Raw genomic sequence first — 21,324 nt, 5'->3', positions numbered from 1 at the left:
TTTTTTAATTATTTTGTTTTTGATTATTGTTGTTGTTTTGTTTTTGTTTTGTTTTTTTTTTGTTTTAATTCTTTCTCTTTCTTTCTTTCTTTCTTTAAAAAAAAAAATAAAGTACATTATTTAGCACCGAAATCATTTTACTTCACACCTCTCAGTGCCGGTTGCTCACAAATAACAATCCCAGTTGTTCCCTTTTCTTTAACGCTTAGAAATATGTTGGTGAATATCGAAGGTCAATGAAATGTGACTTGGGGCATAGGGGCTCCGAAAAATTCCATGACCAACGAGAATCCAGAGCAAAGCGCAAAGGCAAACAGACAGGGCAGGTCGTTGGGACAAGTAAACCTACGATAAAAGGCGTGGACAAAACGATGCGGGCAAGCTTCCTCAAATGGTTAGTTGATGTACTTCGATTTAGTATTGATATAGATAGTATGCAGATGACGTCACTCAGGCCTTTGTTATTGTTTTTGCCATCCGCGTTTGTGAGTTGTTCTTACTAAACTGTATTAACCAGACTATAAAAGTTCATGGTTACACAGAGTTTGTGTGTTGGTCCGTTATACTTCCGGATGGCAATGTTGTGAACTCCTTGGCCAAGCGCATTCTATTTATAGCATTGATGCTATGCGTTTAGGTAAACGACTCACAACATCCGGTAGCCTGATATATATATATATATATATATATATATATATATATATATATATATATATATATATATGTGCGGCTATGTGGTCTTGTGGTATGACACTCGCTTTCGCATCGGAAGGTCCTGGGTTCGAGACTCGCTCGGCGCATAGTTGAGTCCTTGGAAAAGACTCTTTACTCACATTCTCTCACCGTACTCAGGTGTAAAATAAGTACCTGGCCGTTAACAGCGTTGTCTTTGTCCGAAAAATTGTAATATCGCCTAACAGGCGGCATTCGGAAGTATAACGGACCAACACACAAACTCTGTGTAACCATGAACTTTTATAGTCTGGTCAAAACAGTTTAGTGAGAACAACTCACAAACGCCGATGGCGAAAACAATAACAAAGGCCCAAGTGACGTCATCTGCATACTATCTATAGATAGAATGCGCTTGGCCAAGGAGTTCACAACATTGCCATCCGGAAGTATAACGGACCAACACACAAACTCTGTGTAACCATGAACTTTTATAATCTGGTTAATCCAGTTTAGTGAGAACAACTCACAAACGCGGATGGCAAAAACAATAACAAAAGCCTGAGTGACGTCATCTGCATACTATCTATACCCGCTGTTAAACTGCTCGATGAAGAAAACCAACACAGAAATCTATTTGTAAACTTAAACGTTTATAAAATTAAGATAGCGAATATCGTGTGACAACTAGTCACCCATTTGGCGGCATAAAAGCAATAACAATAATCAAAGAAAGGTCAAATCCATTCACTTGATTGTTTATAAAAACAACCTACTACGTTTGTCCGAGTACGTGTGTCACAAGGTGTGTCACAAATTCCATGTTTTGATTGGTCAAAAATCTACTGGTTAATTGATATAATGGCTCTTCGTCTCAAAGCGCTATAAAAATGACCCATTGACGCAACAAATGTTATAGATAGAACGAAGATGACGTCACTCAAGTTTGTTATTGTTTTTTTTTTGCCATCCGCGTTTATGAGTACATCTCACTAAACTGTCTGAACTAGACTATAGATAGATTGCGCTTGGCCAAGGAGTTCACAACATTGCCATCCGGAAGTATAACGGACCAACACACAAACTCTGTGTAACCATGAACTTTTATAGTCTGGTTAATACAGTTTAGTGAGAACAACTCACAAACGCGGATGGCAAAAACAATAACAAAGGCCTGAGTGACGTCATCTGCATACTATCTATAGACGTATATGGGGCTTGTGAGATGTTTTACATTTACAATTAAATGGGAGTTTGAGAGTAAAGTAAAAAAAAAAAAAAAAGAAAGAAAGATATATCTAGCTCGATATTCTTGATTTTATGATCATATAATAATAATACAACTACATTTTCATAGAATCATTTCATTTCTTTTTCATTTCAGGATCAAAGAACTCCGACAAGGAATGCCTGATCGAAGACCGATGCCAGTGTCTGACATTCACCATGGTGGAATTCTACCACTAGAATTGGACATTCCTGAAATTGCAGATAGTCAACTGCTTGCGGAAAGACCGTTAAGATTAAACATTCCAAGCAGTGTCCGTGCTTTGCACAGACAAGGTTCAAAAATGCATCATCACGCCAAAAAAACTGGATACAAACCTGTCTTCTCGCATATTCTACAGGGTGATGAACCATTGGAATCTGTGTCGGGAATTTCTATGCAAGATGAAAGTTTGAAATCTGGAGCAATCAGTTCCGTTGCTTCATCCACGCAATACGAGTCTGACCACACCCACTTAGATGCACAAATTTCACAAACGGGTACCGAAGATGACTTTGCAAGAATCGAGGCCGCGTTTACACTTCTCTCGATAGAAAAGCCTGATTTCTTAACAGAGGAATATCTGAAAGATCACCCCGAGAAAGTCAAAGAGTTTAATGCCCTAATTGGAATGATCGGAAAAGCAAGTTGGGGACTCGGCTCTGGGTCGAGCTTGGTGTGTAAACACACTGTCTTAGGAAAGATGAAACCAACGCCATGTACCGTACCCCCAGGTAACAACAAACTTCCGATTTTCCTTGTTTGTTTATCTTAAACGCCAATAGTACTTGGAACTTTTTTTTCTTGACGGACTGCAATGCGGTTTGGCATAAGAATGAATTTTATGTGTGTGTGTGTGTGTGAGAGAGAGAGAGAGAGAGAGAGAGAGAGAGAGAGAGAGATGGAGAGAGAGAGGGAGATAGAGATAGATAGATAGAGATAGATAGATAGAGAGAGAGAGAGAGAGAGAGAGAGAGAGAGAGAGAGAGAGAGAGAGAGAAGATACATAGCAACAACGAATATCTTATTTCATCGGTTTCATATTTTTTTCAGAAACCCCAAGCTGGTGGGAAATACGTGGAAATCTAGAGAAAACCCTATACGACCACGAAATATACGCGACTGACAGCGCAACAGGAACAAGCTTGGATGAATATTCAGAATTAAGGAAACAACTGCATCCGATACCTTACGATCATTACACATTGAAGAACAAAACGCAGAAGGCCAAGGTAAGTTCCTGTATTCCGTCTTGTAGCTTCATCTTATATATATATTTTTAAAAAGTAGTTCTTCAGAACCCTAAGGTTCATGAATGGTAAATCCCAGTTTTTAAAAAAAAAATGCGAAACGGACGATAGAAATTGTTTGCTACCCTTTGGATTGGATTCTATTATATTGCAAAGTACTTTCCAACAAATCTAACAGACCTAGTTACCCAATCACACCTGGGTGGACACTGGAGGTCAGATTGTTTTTCCATCTCGTTTTTGTTACTTTTTCCAACAACGTTGTTTCATCCAAATCTTGGAATCATCAGGGACTCCTGGTGTCTGGAAGGACGCCTCAACAACAACAACACACACACACACACACACACACACATATATATATATATATATATATATATATATATAACATCTTAGGATGCCATCGCCTAGTCATTCAAGGGAAGGATTATACCGTACTAAAACAAGCCATCAGAGAACTGTCTGATGTAAAAATATATATAAAAAAGAAAAGAATCGGTCATGCGACAAGTCAGATGGTAACATATGTGTGGTGATTTGGCAAAACCCGTCGGATGTCGGTAAAATTAGAATCCCACATTATTTTATAATTAAATAGAGGCACTATTTCTGTACGAAATACAGTTTGAAATTTGTAATTATCTCAATTTGGCCCGAAGTTATTCTTATTTGAAGGGAGGTTGTCAATATTTTAAAACGGAGAAAATCGCCTTTAAACACAAGACAAACATATTTATCTCGCTTCCATTGAGCTTTATGTTTATTTTTAAATGTAGTTATTTATTTACTTATTTATCTATTTATTTATTCATTTATTTATTTTATTTTATTTTATTTATCTATTGTCTGAAAACGTATCCGAACGAAAACATCTCAACGGGATGCCTATAGTGAATGTTGTTTTATTCATCTTGATAATCTATCTTTACTGATTAAAGAGATCGGCGACAGGGACTGTTAATTCATTTTGACGTGTTATCAATCATCATCATCATCATCATCATCATCATCATCATCATCATCATCATCATCATCATCATCATCATAACCAACACAACGGCACCACCACTACCACCACCATCATCACCTCCACCACCACCATTATCATAATAATCATCATCATCACCAACACAACGGCCACCACCACTATCACCACCATCACCACCTCCCCCACCACAATCATCATCATCATCATCATCATCATCATCATCATCATCATCATCATCAGCATCATCACCACCACCACATCTTTCTTCATCTTGATGAGTAAGTATCACTATTTATTGTTAGCTTCATTATTAACAGTCAACCATGGTACCAATACTAATACAACACCGATGCAAGTTTGATTCCTAGTTACATAAATAGCAATGACTATCCCGCACAAATCTTTGGGCCTCTTTTTCGCTCACGAAGTCCCCGAATTCGCTTCAAAATATGGGACGAAGCCGTTTCGTATATGCTATTTAAAAAAAATTAATTACGACGCTGTTTATCGATGAATATGACTGAAAGTTGGCACACAGTTAGAAAAAAGGTAATTTTAGATTATGTCAAGCGACAAAACTCGTACGATTACCAGAAGACCGTTAAAAATAGATTTTTACTCTTTGGAGTAAAATATTTCTAAAACTACCGGGCGTGGAGGTTTTGTCGCTGACAAGGTAATACATGAACATTTCTTCTTTTTAGTTGTAAAATTTCATATGAATATGACGAGTACTTTTCCCGTATTTTACAAAACACCATCCTAATTTGCTCTTCAAGCTTCAATCTTTTAATCCACTTATTACGCAAGATACAACCAAAGGTCGAAAAAAAAATGCCGAAAAAGCGTCCCATATTTTCGCGTTTTTTTTTTCCTCTTTGCGGGTCATCCAAATAAATGACACCTTTGAAACTGCATAACTTGTATATTTATAAATGGATTTTCAAAATTCAAAAACATTTTTACTCAGTGGAGATAGGGCTTTGATTTTAGACAAAATTTTTCCTCAAAAAGAGAAAAAAAAAACATTTTTCATAGTCATTGCTTCGTCTTTTCATTTTGTATATTTATTTATCAGAAAAAAAATGAAAACCAACCAAAGTGATTGAGTTCAACATGTCATGGAATCTACTTCAGTGACCCAGTGGTTTGCTGCTGTTAATGTCTCTTGTGACCGAGTTCAACATGTCATGGAATCTACTTCAGTGACCCAGTGGTTTGCTGCTGTTAATGTCTCTTGTGACCGAGAAACAGGTTTGTTGTGAATCGTCATTTATCGAATCTACAGACACCTCGGTGATGCAGAATACAAATAAAAGATATGGTTATCTTTTTCTTTTTAATGAGGAGGTCAGGGTTGTGCGGCTATGTGTTCTAGTGGTATGACACTCGCTTTCGGATCGGAAGGTCCTGGGTTCGAGCCTCGCGCTCGGTGCATAGTTGAGTGCTTGGAAAAGGCTCTTTACGCACATTCTCTCACCGTATTCAGGTGTAAAATGAGTACCGTAAACAACGTTGTCTTTGTCCGAAAAATTGTAATATCGCCTAATAGGCGTCATGTCGTCCCGTCCGACATGTTAAATGTTGCTGTTGACCAGGAACCCCTTGTAAAGCACTTTGAGCACATTAAGTGGAGATTGCGCTATATAAAGTTCAATTATTTTTTCTTTAGGGAGTAAAAGGTATAAAGTCACATCCAGATAGAAATTAAGTAAACAGTCTCAAGCAATATCTTCTCTCTTCAGTCCTCCTCCCACAGTGGGTATGGACCACCGATGAAACATTTCCATTTCCATCCTCTTCTATTCTGTCGCCATCCCGGCCAGTCTTTTCATCTCCTGCCAGCAAGCGCATCCCAGCCCTCTCCAGCAGCTGCTCTACCAGAAGGTCTCTCCTCCAGATTGACCTTGGTCTTCCTTTTTTCCCCTCTTTGCAGGGCTATCCTTGTGATAAGCAATCTATTAGATAACTTTTTTTTTTAATTGAGCTTTTATATAGCGCAATATCCACTAAACGTGCTCAAAGCGCTTTACAAGGAGCCCTTGGCCAACAGCAACATTTAACATGTAGGACGGGACATAACACCTGCTAGACGATATTACAATTTTTATTTCGGACAGAGATAACGCTGTTAACGGCCAGGTACTCATTTTACACCTGAGTACGGTGAGAGAATGTGAGTAAAGAGCCTTCTCCAAGGAATCAACTATGCGCCGAGCGAGGCTCGAACCCAGGACCTTCCGATCCGAAAGTGAGTGTCATATCAAAAGGCCACATTATAGCCGCACCTTTAAATCACCAGAGAAAATTTTAAGTTTCCAAACACCCTGGGTATTGTTCAAAGAGGCAAGTAGGACGTGTATTTCCCTCGTTGAGTCACTGATTAAATGATTTAAAAAATTAAATATTTCTCATAATGGTGAAAATACGGCTTATCTGCTAATCTCCTCAAAGAAAATCCGAATTCAAGAAAGGAAAAAGAAACCAATCTACATTTTATATGAAAAGCATGATTTTCATCCTTTAAATCACTCAAGCCACAGAAACTGATGTGAACGAATTTCATCTTTAGGTTTTCAAAGTAATTAAGTATCGGGGTAGTTTCGAGGCGAACGTTACGAAAATAACATTGTGGTACCGCCTCAATTACAAGATTTAAGACAACAGTTTAGTGTATAAGAACTATATCAATTATTTTTAATTGAAGCACGGTGATTGCAATTAAATTTCATAATTTAAATAATCTTAACCCTTCCGCTGATGCCGGGGCCAATTTTAAGTTGACTCAATGAAATGACTTTTGCCAGAAAATGACTGTCATTTCCTTCGCTTTCAGCAAAAGATTGGTAACTAAGATGAGTCTAGCTTCTGGAGAAAATGAATGGTGTAGCATCATAGTTACTACTAATCTTTTGCAAAAAGCAATGGAAACACCTTTCAAATCATGATAAAAGTTTGTTTTTGTTTTGTTTTGTTATTTTATTTATTTATTTTTTTTGGAGTGAAATCGGCCCTGTCACCTCTAGGGTTAAAGTTATTTTTAGATTCTGATTCAACCCGACATTATTATGAATGGTATTGAGACCGGGGTAAATAATGTAACCCGCCGTCTCAAAGTGATATTATGTCTCGATGAAGCATGTGATGGGTATTGAATTCATAGCCACAGAATGTGATACATAGGGCTAATTTATCTTCGTTATAGTTGAGAATTGATACTATTTCTTGGACTGCAAAACGCTTAAAGGTCATATTTCTCATCATATTAATTATACATTCACATATCGGGTATGATTCATCCCCAGATAATACCGTTTCGACTCGGTGGGTCACAAATGGGCATAAATATGAAGAGAAGTATTATATTTTATTATTGGTTAATTCTCTATGAATTTATTTATATTTCACTGCGATGTTTATGATGAAATTGATGATAAAATATACTTTTATACTTTAATTCATCTTTTCATTTTATATGAATTTCAATGTATGAAAATTCAAAAAAATATAATTCATGCATTTCCAAATGACAGTTTTTGATGCAATAAAAATTGTTTATCTTCAATAAAATATTATTTTGTGCTATTTCATTATCTACGTGATGGTATTAAATAATGTGGAAACAATCGCCTAAAACGAGTCTCCTTAGCTCAATAATTGAGATAGACAGGTAGATAACCACGCCTCTCGGACAATCGTCATAATGGAAACAATGGCAGTAATTGGAAGACACAGCAAACTACACAGGTTTCACTATCGATGTTTTGTGTTTAAGTAAAATACCCACTGTTCTATTCCTTGATCAATAGAACTAACACCAAAAAAAAAAAAACTGTGTAAATTTAAACGTTTATAATCTGATCGAGAAAATTTTGTGATAACCAGTTACCCATTTGGCGGTATAATATCAACAACAATGATCTGAGAGGGGTTGATTTCATTCACGTTTCTGTTTATAAACAATCAACTATTTTTGTCCCAGCACGTGTGAGGGTATGTCACAAATTTCATGTTTTGATTGGTCAAAAATCTATTGGTGAAAAGAAGGTGGCTTTCGAAACTCAGACAGGAAATGATTTAATACTATCTTGCAAACAATGAGACACTTTGAAATCACCAGGGAGAATACTTTACTTCCAAAACACTTACAGTATTGTTATATAAGGCTGTAAACTTGGTGCATTCATTTTCGTATCCTGTTCGTGAATGACCAGTGTGTCATAAACGCTATAGATAGTATGCGCTTGGTTCAGAAGCTCATAACATTGCCATCCGGAAGTATAACGGACCAACACACAAAACTGTTTGTAAAGATGAACGTTTATAGTCGGGTTAACACAGTTTGGTGAGAATTACTCACAAACGCGGATGGCAAAAAACAATAACAAAGACCCGAGTGACGTCAACTTCATTCTATCAAAACATTTCTGTAATTTGTAAAAACAACAAAAACATGAAACATACCAGCAACCAAAACTACGCGTCACCTACAACGTTTATATTACTATTCAAACATTTATTTCATGAGAACTGCTCATCCAAAGGTGTTAAAAAAACAATAACAAAGAAACTCCGTGTGTTGTTTCACTTTAATGATAGGAAACTGAAAGAAATTTTTATTCCTAGATAAAACGTGCGCGTTTGGTTCCTGTTCTGTTCGGCAACTAAAAACGAGTGTGTTGCACTCACTTTGTTATGATAAAGCAAGAGATAGACTGAGAAGAAATGTCAAATGGAGGGCAAGACGGACAGGAGAGGAAAATGAATGTACTCAGTTTCCAGCCTAAGGAAAGAAACACGAGTATTTTCCTCATTAACTCACTAAATATGTGACAAAACAAAAGCGATTTTTCTCTGAATGATAAAAAAAAATAGGCTAACCTATTTCCTCTCAGTCTGTCTCTTGTTTTTTCATGACAAAGTGAGTAAACGTTTACTTTGTGTTGTATCTTTTGATAAGACTCATTTTTACTCCCTTTATTTTACTAAAAGTTCCATCAAAGCAAAATAGTGCATGGGCCAGTGGGCGAAACCCTCCCCCCCCCTTGGGGGAGTTTTCGCCACATGGTTTTTCTGAAACAGCAATATATCTTGAGTATTAATCCGGGTGTTACCGTTTTTTCAAGTGTCATTTACGAGAGTTACGGCCCTTGAAAGGTCATTGGGTGCAATTTTTTGTGAAATCGTTTTTGTGCATAAAATGGTTGTTTATCACCTTAAAATTGTTTCACATACAATCAATAATGGAATTTTATTGTAATTTCTCATTTTTGGCCTCATATCATAAAATATTTTACAAAGCCATATAGCGTTTTTAAATCTTTGATAGCCATTTTCTCTATAATTTGAAAAAAAATCTATTACAGTGTACTTGTTTCCCTTCAGGATGAATAAACAAGAGGGATTTTGCACTAGCACAATTCAGGCATGCTTCAGGGACATATAACACAAATTAATCCGGGTGTTACAGTTTTTTCAAGTATCATTTACAGGAGTTATGGCCCTTGAAAGGTCATCAGGTGCAATTTTTCGTGAACTCATTTTTGTGCATAAAATGATTGTTTATCACCCTAAACTTGCTTCAAATGCAATAAATAGTGGAATTTTATTGTCATTTCTCATTTTTTGCCTCATATCATAAAATATTTTACAAAGCTATATAGGGTTTTTAAATCTTTGATAGCCATTTTCTCTATATTAATGAAGTCCCCAAAGGCTGTGCAATTGAAGCTGCATTTGAGAGTGCCTCATCAGAGGAAAGAAAACTGCAAGAAGCTGCTGTAACCTTGAGACATTTGATTCTGGATTCTTTCAAAGATCATTCACAAATGCCTTGGCCCCCCCACATCAGAGTATTTGCTATCTGCTCAAGACCAACTTCCTTCTGCTCTGATCAAATTTTTTACTACACTCCTATCCAAGCAAGGTGCAGGACATATGAGTAGTAAGTCTGAAAGACTTGTACGTTCCATGGCCCAAGCTGTTTGATATAATGTCACTTGTGGACAATGGAAAAAGCCTAAACATTTACTTCTGGGATGACTGTGAGGCATTTGACTGGAAGTTTTCAGATTATAAACATCCTTAACCGCTTTGGACATTGCGCATCCCACTCTACTCTTTTGGAACTGGAGACTGCAATGTGCGACAGTGTTGTTGAATGCTCCACAAATCTTCCTTCTGCCGCATTGGCACATCCAAAAATCACCCATTTTTGCTGGGATAATTTCGATCTCACAGAGGAGACCACTGATGGGTCTGGCACCACACACTCTACTCATGGCATCATGATCCAAGAAATAAAAGAAGGAAACTTGGAAAGAAAAATAGAGCAACAAAATGTCACGACTGGAAAAACAAAGAAAAGGTCAGCAACTTTCAAACCCATCCAAATTCAGCCTTGCTTTGCAACTGGAAGAGCAGAACCTTCTCTGACTGTTTCCACAACAACAGTAGAAAACAATCAAGAAAGACAGCTGCACCAAGATAATTTTCTGTGGGTGTTCTGTAGGATGAAGTTGAATTCAGACGGAGAACGTTTCCCTGGCTGGAAAGGTTGGCTTTCATCAACAACTCCAAACCCCCAAAATGAAAATGAAACCAACATGCCTTCAATTGTTGAATATATGCCTGTCATCAATGCTCCCATAACTGAAGCAGCTACAGTACAGAAGGTGCTACAACTATCTTTGGAGGCAACACAAGAGCTTGGTCAGCCATATACATTTGTAACATTTGACCTTGCTGTAGCAAAGAAAGCTTACGATATTGTCTGGCAAAACCCACAGCTTTACAAAACAGTCATTATTCACCTGGGTGTCTTTCACACCATAATGTCATATCTTGGTGCCCTGGGAAAGCTCCAAAGTGGATCTGGTTTTGAAGAAATTGTGACTGAAGCAGGGCTATGTGCACATGGTTCTATGGATAGAGTTATGAGTGGAAAGAACTACAACAGGGCTATACCAGTGCATGTGTCTGTTTTGGAGGCTCTAGACAGACTTCTGCTTGCAAAATTTGAGCAGGACACGGATTCAAAACTCAGTAAAGACCTCATGTCTTACATAAAGGAATTCACCGAAGGAATTTCAAGCCATACAGCTAATAAAATTCTCCAGTCAACTGTGTATGCTGAGTTATTTTCCCAGTATGAAGCCTACAAAGAGAGTGTCCGCTCAGGAAAGTACGGAAAAACTGCACAATACTGGATCCAATACATGGACAGAGTTTGGCTTCTCCTCCAGTTTCTGCGAGCTACAAAGACAAACAACTTTCTTCTTCATATATCTTGTTCAAAAGAACTGTGCCCACTGCTTTTTACCATGAATCACCACAATTATGCCAAGTATCTCAGTGTATATTTTGTGTCACTAGCCAACCTGATTCATTCCCACCCAGGGGGCAGAAGAAATGTTACAAGATAATGGATTTAGTGTCTCCAGATCAAGGACGCCTGCTGGAAGAATAGCAGTTGATATGACCATTGAACAAACAATAAACAAACATGCAAAGACAAAAGGAGGTATTGTTGGGTTCAGCAAGAGTCTTCCAAGCTATTACCGTTGGAGTGTAACAAGACACAATCGAGCAGAATATGTATCAGCAACCCAAAGAATGATCAGCAACAACAACTGTATGGATATAGACACCCACAAAGAATTGAGCCTTGCAGAAAAAAGACAAAGTGAAAAGCGAGTACAAAAGATCCTCCAGGCATTTTCAGCATTTATCAATCCCTTTGAAGTTGAAGATGGTCTGGTCAGTCTAGCTTCAGGAATGAAAGTGCAAGAGGATGTTGCTGATGACCTGCTAGCCGTGGAAAAAAACAGGAAAAACATTGTTTGAAAGTTTTGTTGAAAACAGACTGAAGGAAAAGACTGTAGAATTTCACAAGCCATTAGAAAGGAACAAGACCAAGACATTTGCATCATTGAGGAAAGTGGTAACAGTGAAAAAAGACATGGACGTGGTCAAAATCAAGGCACAAAGAAATTTATTTGGCCAGCTTCTTGTTTTGTCCCAAGAGCACAGTGTTGATCTTCAAAAAGTTCTTCAATATCCTCTAACACCTACTCCATGGTCGCTGGCTTCATCAGATGGTTTACCTCTGAAGACCAACAAAGCAACTCTGTTGCACAAGCTCACGCCTGACAATTCATTAATGTTCGAGGATTATGCAAAAAACAAAAACAAACACCGTTTACATTGTTGATGGCAATGCACTGTTACAAACTCTGTCAGCAATCCCAAATACATTTGGTGAAGTAGCCAAACTTACATTTTCCTCCTTACCACAAGCAGCTTGTGTACACTTTGTGACTGATACTTACATAGAAGATTCAATCAAAGGTTGTGAGAGATTGAGGAGATGATCTTCTGAAGATAATGCATACTTGTTAAGAGGATCTGAAACAACAGTGCCCAGACGTTGGAAATCATTTCTCAGCTGCGTTGATAACAAAAGATCCCTTATCAGGTTTCTCCTCAAGGAATGGGAAAGTAACGAATATGCAAAGAAACTGAGAAACAGGGAAATCTTCTTTGTCTGTGAAGAGAGATGCACCTTACTTTACAGTGACACGGATGAATTTACCACAGCTGTACCTTGTCTAGATCTCTAATCATCACAGGAAGAGGCAGACACACGAATTATACTGCACTGTCAATATGCTTCCCGCCAACCAAACTGTGAAACAATTGTTGTCAGATCACCAGACACGGATGTCTTCTTACTTCTCCTTTCATTCTCAGAGACAATTGGAAAGACCCTGATTTTTGATACTGGCTGTGGCAACAACAGGCGACAAATCAATGTCTCTCAGATAGCAAAGACTTTGTCTAAACAGATGTGTGATGCATTACTTGGTGTCCATGCATTCACAGGCTGTGACACAACAAGTTGCTTTGCTGGGCAAGGAAAGCTGAAAGCTCTAAAATTTCTTCAAAAGGAGGAAGATCTTAGAATTCTGTTCTCCAGATTTGGAACATCAGCAGCTGTTTCGAGTAATGACTGTCTCATGTTAGAGTCATTTGTGTGCAAGCTGTATGGCAAAACCTCATGCACAAGTGTCAACAAAGTGAGGTATGACATAGTTCGCCAGCGTTTCAAAGGAAAGAAAGGTACCATCTCATGCAGTGGTGGAATTGATCTGTGTCAGATGCCTCCTTGTAGTCAAGTATTGTCACTGCACATATCAAGAGCCAACATTCAAACTCTCATTTGGAGGAATGCAGTGTGCCAGAATCCTAGCATTCCAAAACCAGAGGATAACGGTTGGCAGAGAAATTCTGCAACTGAATTGGAAGTACAGTGGTTCAAAGATGCTTTCATTCCAGATGAGTTGCAGGAAATTGTGTATGAAGAAAGCTGCACCAGTACTGACGAAGATACATATGCCGAGGATGGTAGTGATAGCTTTGACAGTGATTTCCTTGACGACACTTCAGAGGACGAAGAGGATTTTGCTACTGATGATGAGGATATGTAATAAATTGGTGAGCAGTGCAAACTGTTAAGGAGTAAAGCATGTTTGCAAAACACATAAGGATATTGTTTTTATGTACTTACTGCATCTTGAATCAAGAATCCCTTTTGAGTATCAATTATTCTTCATAATATAACAATGCGATTTCGTTCAAAAGTCTTCGGTAATGATGCTTCACTTGGGTTGTGAACAAATTAGTCTTTTTTCATGATATATCTATTGTTTTTACCACACCTTCAACTTACTTTTAAATGTGACAACTGGACATCAATACCATGTTTAAAAAGAATGAAAATTATGATGAATTTGGCATCCCACAAAGTGGAGAAAAATTTAAGGGTTGCGTACACTTTTTGTTTTTCCTGTGACGGAGAAATATGAAGGTTGTTGTTGAGGCTTGGGCCACAGCTTTCTTCAGTGCTCCATTTTTAATGAACATGCTGTTTTTGGCCATATTTAAAATAATTTTTGTGTAAAACACTGAAATAGCCCATAAGTTTAGATATGACACTTCATGAGATTACTGACAAATTGTTTCAACTTTCTGTGAATCTATATAATATTTACAAATTGAAAGCTTGTGCACATAGTTTGATAGTATATTTAATTTCCTTCAGTTTGATACCCAATTTGCATATATTTGAATTAATATTGTAGTCTCCAGAGCCTTTGAAAGAAATGTTGTCTCTTTTTTGCAAGGGGACACAACTCACTTTTTTCAAAGGGCCATAACTCTCTTAAATGACACTTATTTTTACGGTAACAGTGGAATTTGTATGGCCAATAAGTTCTATTATTTGAAAAACATAGTGGCATAAACTCCCAAAGGGGGGGGGGGGGGGGGGGGGAGGGGGGGTCCCAGTGGCCTACGCACTAAAAGCAACGATTCTGTTTTGTAGGATAAATTTATATGTTTAAAACTACAATATTATTCATAGCAAATTCCTATATCTATTTGATTTTAGTGTTCATTTTACCTTTATCTTTTCTAATCCATAGTAGTCTATACAATAATTTATTAATTTATTAATCAAATAAAAATTAACGCTAAAATCAAATTATACACAATCCTTGTAAAATCAGTGCTTAAAAGTACAACTGCGGAATATATGGGCACTGGCCGAAATTGTTATTCTTTGCGTAGTACGCTAGTCTATTTGCAGATTACCTTTCGTTTGTTTTTGTTTTTAAGGGTTTAACGGCGCTTGCAACACATTAAGGCCATATCAGCGCCAGTAAAAATGAAAAAAAATTGGGATAGTAAAACGTTCTAAAATTACAATTAAAGTACCCAAGAAAAAGGAAGACAACGGGGAATTAGATCAATTTATAGAGAACAGATATAGATTCCAAGAGCACACTATCAATGTACTTAGATTGAGATCACCTAAATGACTCATCCAGACACAAGCACAGGTCCCCGCTAAGAGGAACACACTCAAATGTTTACAAATTATATGTAAAACAAAAATAATACAATGCATAACAGAGAGATGATGTACAAGGAAAATAATATCTCCCATAACTATAACTATACATTCGACTGTTTCCCTCCCAGCCAAGGAACTCCGGCAAGGATCAGGACAAAACTAAGTAATCTCATTCCAAAACAATGACAGGAAACAATTATTGGAAAACGGGTATGGGGGGATAGAAGACACAGCATGTACCTCCCTGTCCACTATGGGAGGCCAGGATCACCACCCAGAATATAACAGTAACAGATCTAATTAATAAAAATTAGACAAATTTCATAGAAATCTCCCTCTCATCAAAAGACCATGGTAATGCCAGATAGAAACAAAAGGTCACACTCTGCAACAAAAATCGTCGAGCCAGATGTAAAGGACAAATTAGATGATTTATGAGAAAGCCACCACAACACACATATTTCGAAAATCATTAAAAGTTTTAATTTCTGTTTAACATTATTATCTTTATTCACTTAACAACCAGGCACAACTTGTGTTATTCTAACGATCACAACCTACAATTACTGTGAATAACACCGGATACAAAGAGAAAAAAATAGAAAAAACAAATGGAAGAAAAAAAAATAGAATAAGACAAATATCAATTTTTTTTAAATCAACGACAAAAGGTATCAAAATATTTATCTTGAATGAAACAATGAGAGTCATGATATTGAACACTTTTATTTGCGAGGTGATATTGGTGAGGTTTTAAAATGTACCACCTGCAATTGCACGGTTAAAATCATACTTTAACTTGCCCTTGTTTTGTTCAATTTGATTTTTTGTTTTCTCTGAAAAAGAGTGTATGAAAAAGTGCCAGACAAAGCAAGTTAGATAAATACAAGAAAAAAAAACATTTAAAAAATTAGCTAGATTTGTTATGGGATGTTTTTGTTTGTTTTTAAGGGTTTTACGTCGCTTGCAACACATTTAGGTCAGATCAGCGCCAGTAAAAAGGAAGAAAATTGGATAGTGAAAAGATTCTAGATGGACAATAAAAAAGGTAAAAAGTAAGACAAAGGGGAGTGGCTCAAATAGGAACAGATCTAGATTCCAAGAGCACACTATCAGTGTACTTAGTTTGAGATCACCTAAATGTCTCACCCAAACATCAGCACAAGATCCCACTAAGAGGAGTACAATCAAATGCTTACATTGTTATTATACATTCAAAATAACAACAATAATAACACATAACAGAGAGGTGATTTACAAGGAAAAAATATCATCTCCCAAAACAATAACTATGCATTTGACTGTTTCCCTCCCAACCAAGCACTGCGGCCACGGCCAGGGCAAAACCAAGTAATCTCATTCCAAGACAAAGACAGAAAGCATGTTGGAAAACAGATATAAAGGGATAGAAGACACAGTATGTACCCCCCTGCTCACTATGGGAGGTCAGGAACCCCACCCAGTTTATAGGATGTTTATTTTTATTCTTGGTTTGTCTGGTACTGTTCCATACAAACTTTTTCAGATCTTTATCTTACACCAGTGCCTGTTCCCTAACGTGTCTCATGTGTAATCTCTTTTGATTTCAGAATACAATATCTAAATGTTTTTAATCGACACAGTTCTTACAGCGACGAGGCATCTCAATAATAATATGTATCTCCGAAATACATTTAATATATACAAACACTTTCCATTGTCCATCACGCAATGATTGGGTTGCTAGATCAATCTGTAAGGTTTAACCCTCTCCTTACCACCCATAGGAAAATCGTCACATTCGTTACGATTTACCCAACAATTTTCTTATTCTGATTACATTCTATTATAGTTCTAGCCATAAAAACTCGATACTGTGTTGCAGAGCTCATTTTTCTGAACAAAATTTAGAATATACTCGTTAGTATTCTGTTTGAAAATCTACTTTTCTGTTGGTTGAGTATGAACTTTCAAGTAAAATTCTGAAAATAGCTGGTAAGGAGAGAGTTAACGAAAGATACTTTGCGATAGAATAGCGGCGTGCTATGTTTGTTATTGTATTTAAGGGGTTTACGGCGCTGGCAAGACATTTGTGACCCTTCGCCTCAAAACGGTATTAAGTCGGGTTGATTAACTCACTCAATCCTAGAGATTTTTTTTCCTTTTCAAAATTATAAAAAAAATATTTAAAAAATGAGCACGTACATAGATAGTTTTATTCAACTATCATTAACATGTAAAAACTAAAGACATAAGCTTTGATACTACGCCTATAATTTGTCTCAGAAAAATGTAATAAATAGGCATGGGGTAAAAGTAACCCGGGGTAAACTACGGATATAGTCGGTGTTAGCGTTGAGTGAGTTAAGATGTTGAAAATTAAAGTTATAGCCAGAAATATTACTTAAGTTGAGTTTGTATGCTTTATTGAGGAGAATGGATACCATATTTTAGGGTGCTAATGCCAACAGCTTATATTTTTGATCAGTTTAACATTAAATCCGACTTTTAAGCATAAGGTTCGTTCCGACGTAATACCGTTTTGAGACGATGGGTCACATTTAGGTCAGATCAGCGCCAGTAAAAAGGAAGAAAATGGGATGGTAAAAGTTCTATAATTAAAGTACCCCAGAAAAAGGAAGACAAAAAAGACAAGGGAATTAGTTAAAATAGGGAAAAGATGTAGGTTCCAAGAGCATACTATTAGTCATTAGTGTACTTAGTTTCAGATACCTAGATTTGCATCCTGACAAAAGCACCGTTTCCCACTAAGAGGAACACACTCAAATGTTTACAAATAATATATATATATATATATATATATATATATATATATATATATATAACACACAATATATATATATATATATATATATATATATTGTGTGTGTGTGTGTGTGTGTGTGTGTGTGTGTGTGTGTAAAACAAAAATAAGACAGAGAGATGATTTACAAGACAAAAAATATCATCTCCCAAAACTCCAACTATACAATTGACTGTTTCCCTCCCAGCTAGGGTATCCGGCCAGGGCCAGGACTAAACCAAATACTCTCATTCCAGGACAAAGACAGAAAGAGCATGTCGAAAAACAGATATATAGGGGGATAGAAGACACAGTAAGAGCGGCGTACTACACCAAGAGATACAAACCATTTTGACAGACGGTTCAGCCCCACAGAAACTGGAATAACATAAAGTTTATAAACTTAAAGCTCTATAACGGCAACACAATTGTCATTACAGAAAGCATTTATTCAGCCAGATTATTTTTAATCCATTGCCGAAAAATGGTGTTATGTGGTCTTGTCGTATGTCACTCGCTTTCGGATCGGAAGGTCCTGGGTTCGAACCTCGCTCGGCGCAAAGTTGAGTCCTTGGAAAAGCCTCTTTAGTCACATTCTCTCAACGTACTCAAGTGTAAAATGAGTACCTGGCCATTAACAGCGTTGTCTCTGTCGGGAAAAAAATAGTATTATCGCCTAACAGGCGTCATGTCTCATTCTACATGGTGTTGTTGGTCAGGGAACCTTTGTAAAGCGCTTTGAGCACGTTTAGTGGATATTGCGCTATATAAAAACTCATGTTTTTTTTTTTTTTTTTTTTGGGGGGGGGGGGGGGGGTTGTTTTTATGACTCATAAAATGTGTATTCCCAGTAATAAGTACAACATTATTGAGATCAATCTTTTTACTCGTAACCAACGAGTACAATTAGTATCCATTTGGACATCATAAACACTTGATAAAGTAACGATTTATTTTCTTCATAGTTCGTATTAATTTTAAAACAAAATCATGTATCTATTACAACAGAAAGATAATTTATGGAATGGCAAGTTCGAATTAGATAAACGACGATAAAACTACATATAAAAATGTAAAATTAGTATTATAAATGCAACGGTGGAATGTGGAATAGGAAAAAAAGAGCTGCAAATGGAATGTTTATGACGCGAACCTACGTGCAAACTATTTGCAGGTCTCATAACCGAACGCAATTGTGGGCTTCATTTAACACTGTTGTAATGGAGAATATTCGACGTTGGTTTGAGTATTTCCATTACAACAATGAGCCCTTAACAATTTAGCCTATCAGACCTGCAAATAAGTACATCGACGTTGTTTTGTTATATATTTTATTATAAAGTTATTATTTTAAAGTATATTTATTTTTTTTTTTTTTTTTTTTTTTTTTTTTTTTTTGTTTACGGCTCTTGCAACACATTCATTAAGGTCATTTTAGCGCACGTAAAAAGGAAGAAAATGGGATAGTCAAAAAAGATATAGATTTACAATTAAAAGCACAGAGGCTCACTTGTAACTCGGATTTCTAGAACATATCCGTGTTTTCAAGTATTACAAGTGATATAAGAATTCGAATTAGCAAGAGACAATCCTTATACGTCACCGGAATTATTCTCACAAAGTACAGTACAAGCCAAGGTCCAAATAAAAATTATATTTTATTTGACAAAATGCATAACATGATTATGATATACACTATTGTCAGAATAAAAATAAATTTTGTGTTTGGAGCGCTTGGCTTGTAGTTGGTTTGTTAACAAATAACTTCTCCCCCGGTGACGTCCAATCAAGGGACACTACTCTTCCGCTAATCTCATTCCCTATTCTCAGTTTTTATAAAATTCAACCTCCTTTCACATAGATATTCTGCACAAGTAGGTACCGTACGTATGGTTAAAGAATGGTCATAATATATTAAGTTAAACTTTTAATTTCAACAGTAAACATGTTATATTACACCGTGCAGAAAACAATTGACATTATTATAAATGAAATTCTCATCAAGAGATTAATAATGACCCTTGAAGTTCCTAGATTGCTTTTGCCTGTTACATGCAATAATTGATTTACCTCTTTTTTAAAAAAAATTACGATAAGTTTCAAGTCAATAAAAAATCAAATTATTTCTTTTATGATGATGGGAGATCATTTTCGACACTTGGTCCTCAATAAATATGGAACGATCTTCCCTGGGCTATTCGTGAAGCATCACGTGTCGATGTATTTTTAAAAATCAAAGCTTAGAAATTCCTTTTTTTACAAAAAACATATTCTTTAAAGTCCCTGTCAATGTTTCATATTTATTTGATATAGATGTATTTATTTTTTTCTTCTTTTGAGTAATAACTGTAAGTGTGTCTGTCGCGCGCGCGTGTGTGTGTGTGTGTGTGTGTGTAGGTGTGTGTATGTGTGTGTGTGTGTGTGAATGTTAGTGATATTTGTTGTATGTGTAATGTGAGTCTAGAGTAAGTGATTTTGGGCTATACATTCTTGTAACATAACATATATAAATGATTAGTATTGATTATCGTATAATACATATATATTATGATTATAATTAAATATTAACGATGAAAGCAAACAGCTGGAAATAATTATTTACATCAGATATACACGCCTGTGGCTTCATGATTCATGATTAAGTTTTACTTTAGTGAGAAAATCAAGCAAACGAATGCCTATGCCTTCATATAACTCATGTTTCAATTTTGCATGAATTAACGAATCGAGCAAACAAATAAACTAATGGGGTTATAATGTATACCAATTCACAGCAAAGAAAACACGGGAAGTTTTAGATATTTAGAAGTTTAACAATGCAAGAAACACTTGCATCATGCTGTAAACAAAGAGTATGGTACAAAACACACAAAATGTTTAAAGGGTTCAAAAGGCCAAGATGTAGGCTTATTGCTGAAGATGCAAACATTCGAGCCACATTCAGTGCCACATTATTTAACATTTATGGGACCTTTAGTCGGATATCAAATAGAATTTAGGTTATTATTGCTTGGAATTCAGAATAATATTAGAAAATATGAGAACCTTGGCCTCTATTCAGTATTGTGTCGGGATAAACCAGATGTAAAATAAACACGACTTTAAGATTAAAATGATCAATAAATGTAACATTCTAGTTTCGAGCACTTTAAAATACAACATTAGTTTCCTCCTAAAAGTCGGTTCCACTAGCGGCTTATAATGCAAAATATACTTTTTTTTACAGTGGGTGAAAGGCTAATCGCATCTTAAGAATATAGAGTGTGTTCCAAAAAAATGTGTAGGAAATATTATTGTAAAAGTGAGATTTAATAAGATGTAATTATTATTTAAAATGTATTAAACATGTAGTTAAAAAAACACTAAAGTGATACATATTTTTACACGTATAAATTAATTAAATTTTACTAAATATCAAGTTTACAATTATTTCTAATGTGTATACATTCC

The 21,324-nt window shown here is 36.2% G+C and overlaps 1 protein-coding gene across 1 annotated transcript; it reads left to right on the top strand.

Moving 5' to 3' along the window:
* Positions 1-213: 213 nt before the first annotated feature.
* On the top strand, positions 214-9,961 carry LOC144969156 (uncharacterized). The gene is made up of 5 exons (XM_078908263.1): positions 214-394; positions 2,057-2,673; positions 2,993-3,171; positions 5,323-5,431; positions 9,861-9,961. The coding sequence occupies exons 1-5, from the start codon at positions 237-239 to the stop codon at positions 9,959-9,961; spliced, it is 1,164 nt and encodes a 387-aa protein (XP_078764389.1). The 5' UTR covers positions 214-236.
* Positions 9,962-21,324: the final 11,363 nt, after the last annotated feature.

Source organism: Berghia stephanieae, chromosome 3 (genome assembly GCF_034508935.2).
Source record: "Berghia stephanieae isolate SIO BIC M18660-M18661 chromosome 3, UCSD_Bste_1.3, whole genome shotgun sequence".
Taxonomy (NCBI): Eukaryota; Metazoa; Mollusca; class Gastropoda; order Nudibranchia; family Aeolidiidae; genus Berghia; species Berghia stephanieae.
The sequence above is the reverse complement of the archived record's forward strand: the minus strand, read 5'-3'. Positions and strand labels throughout refer to the sequence as shown.

Coding starts and splice junctions, on each gene's coding strand:
- LOC144969156 (XM_078908263.1), top strand. CDS start 237: ATGAAATGTGACTTGGGGCATAGGGGCTCCGAAAAATTCCATGACCAA. Junction 395..2,056: donor CGGGCAAGCTTCCTCAAATG/GTTAGTTGATGT, acceptor TTTTCATTTCAG/GATCAAAGAACTCCGACAAG. Junction 5,432..9,860: donor CTCTTGTGACCGAGAAACAG/GTTTGTTGTGAA, acceptor AATCTTTGATAG/CCATTTTCTCTATATTAATG.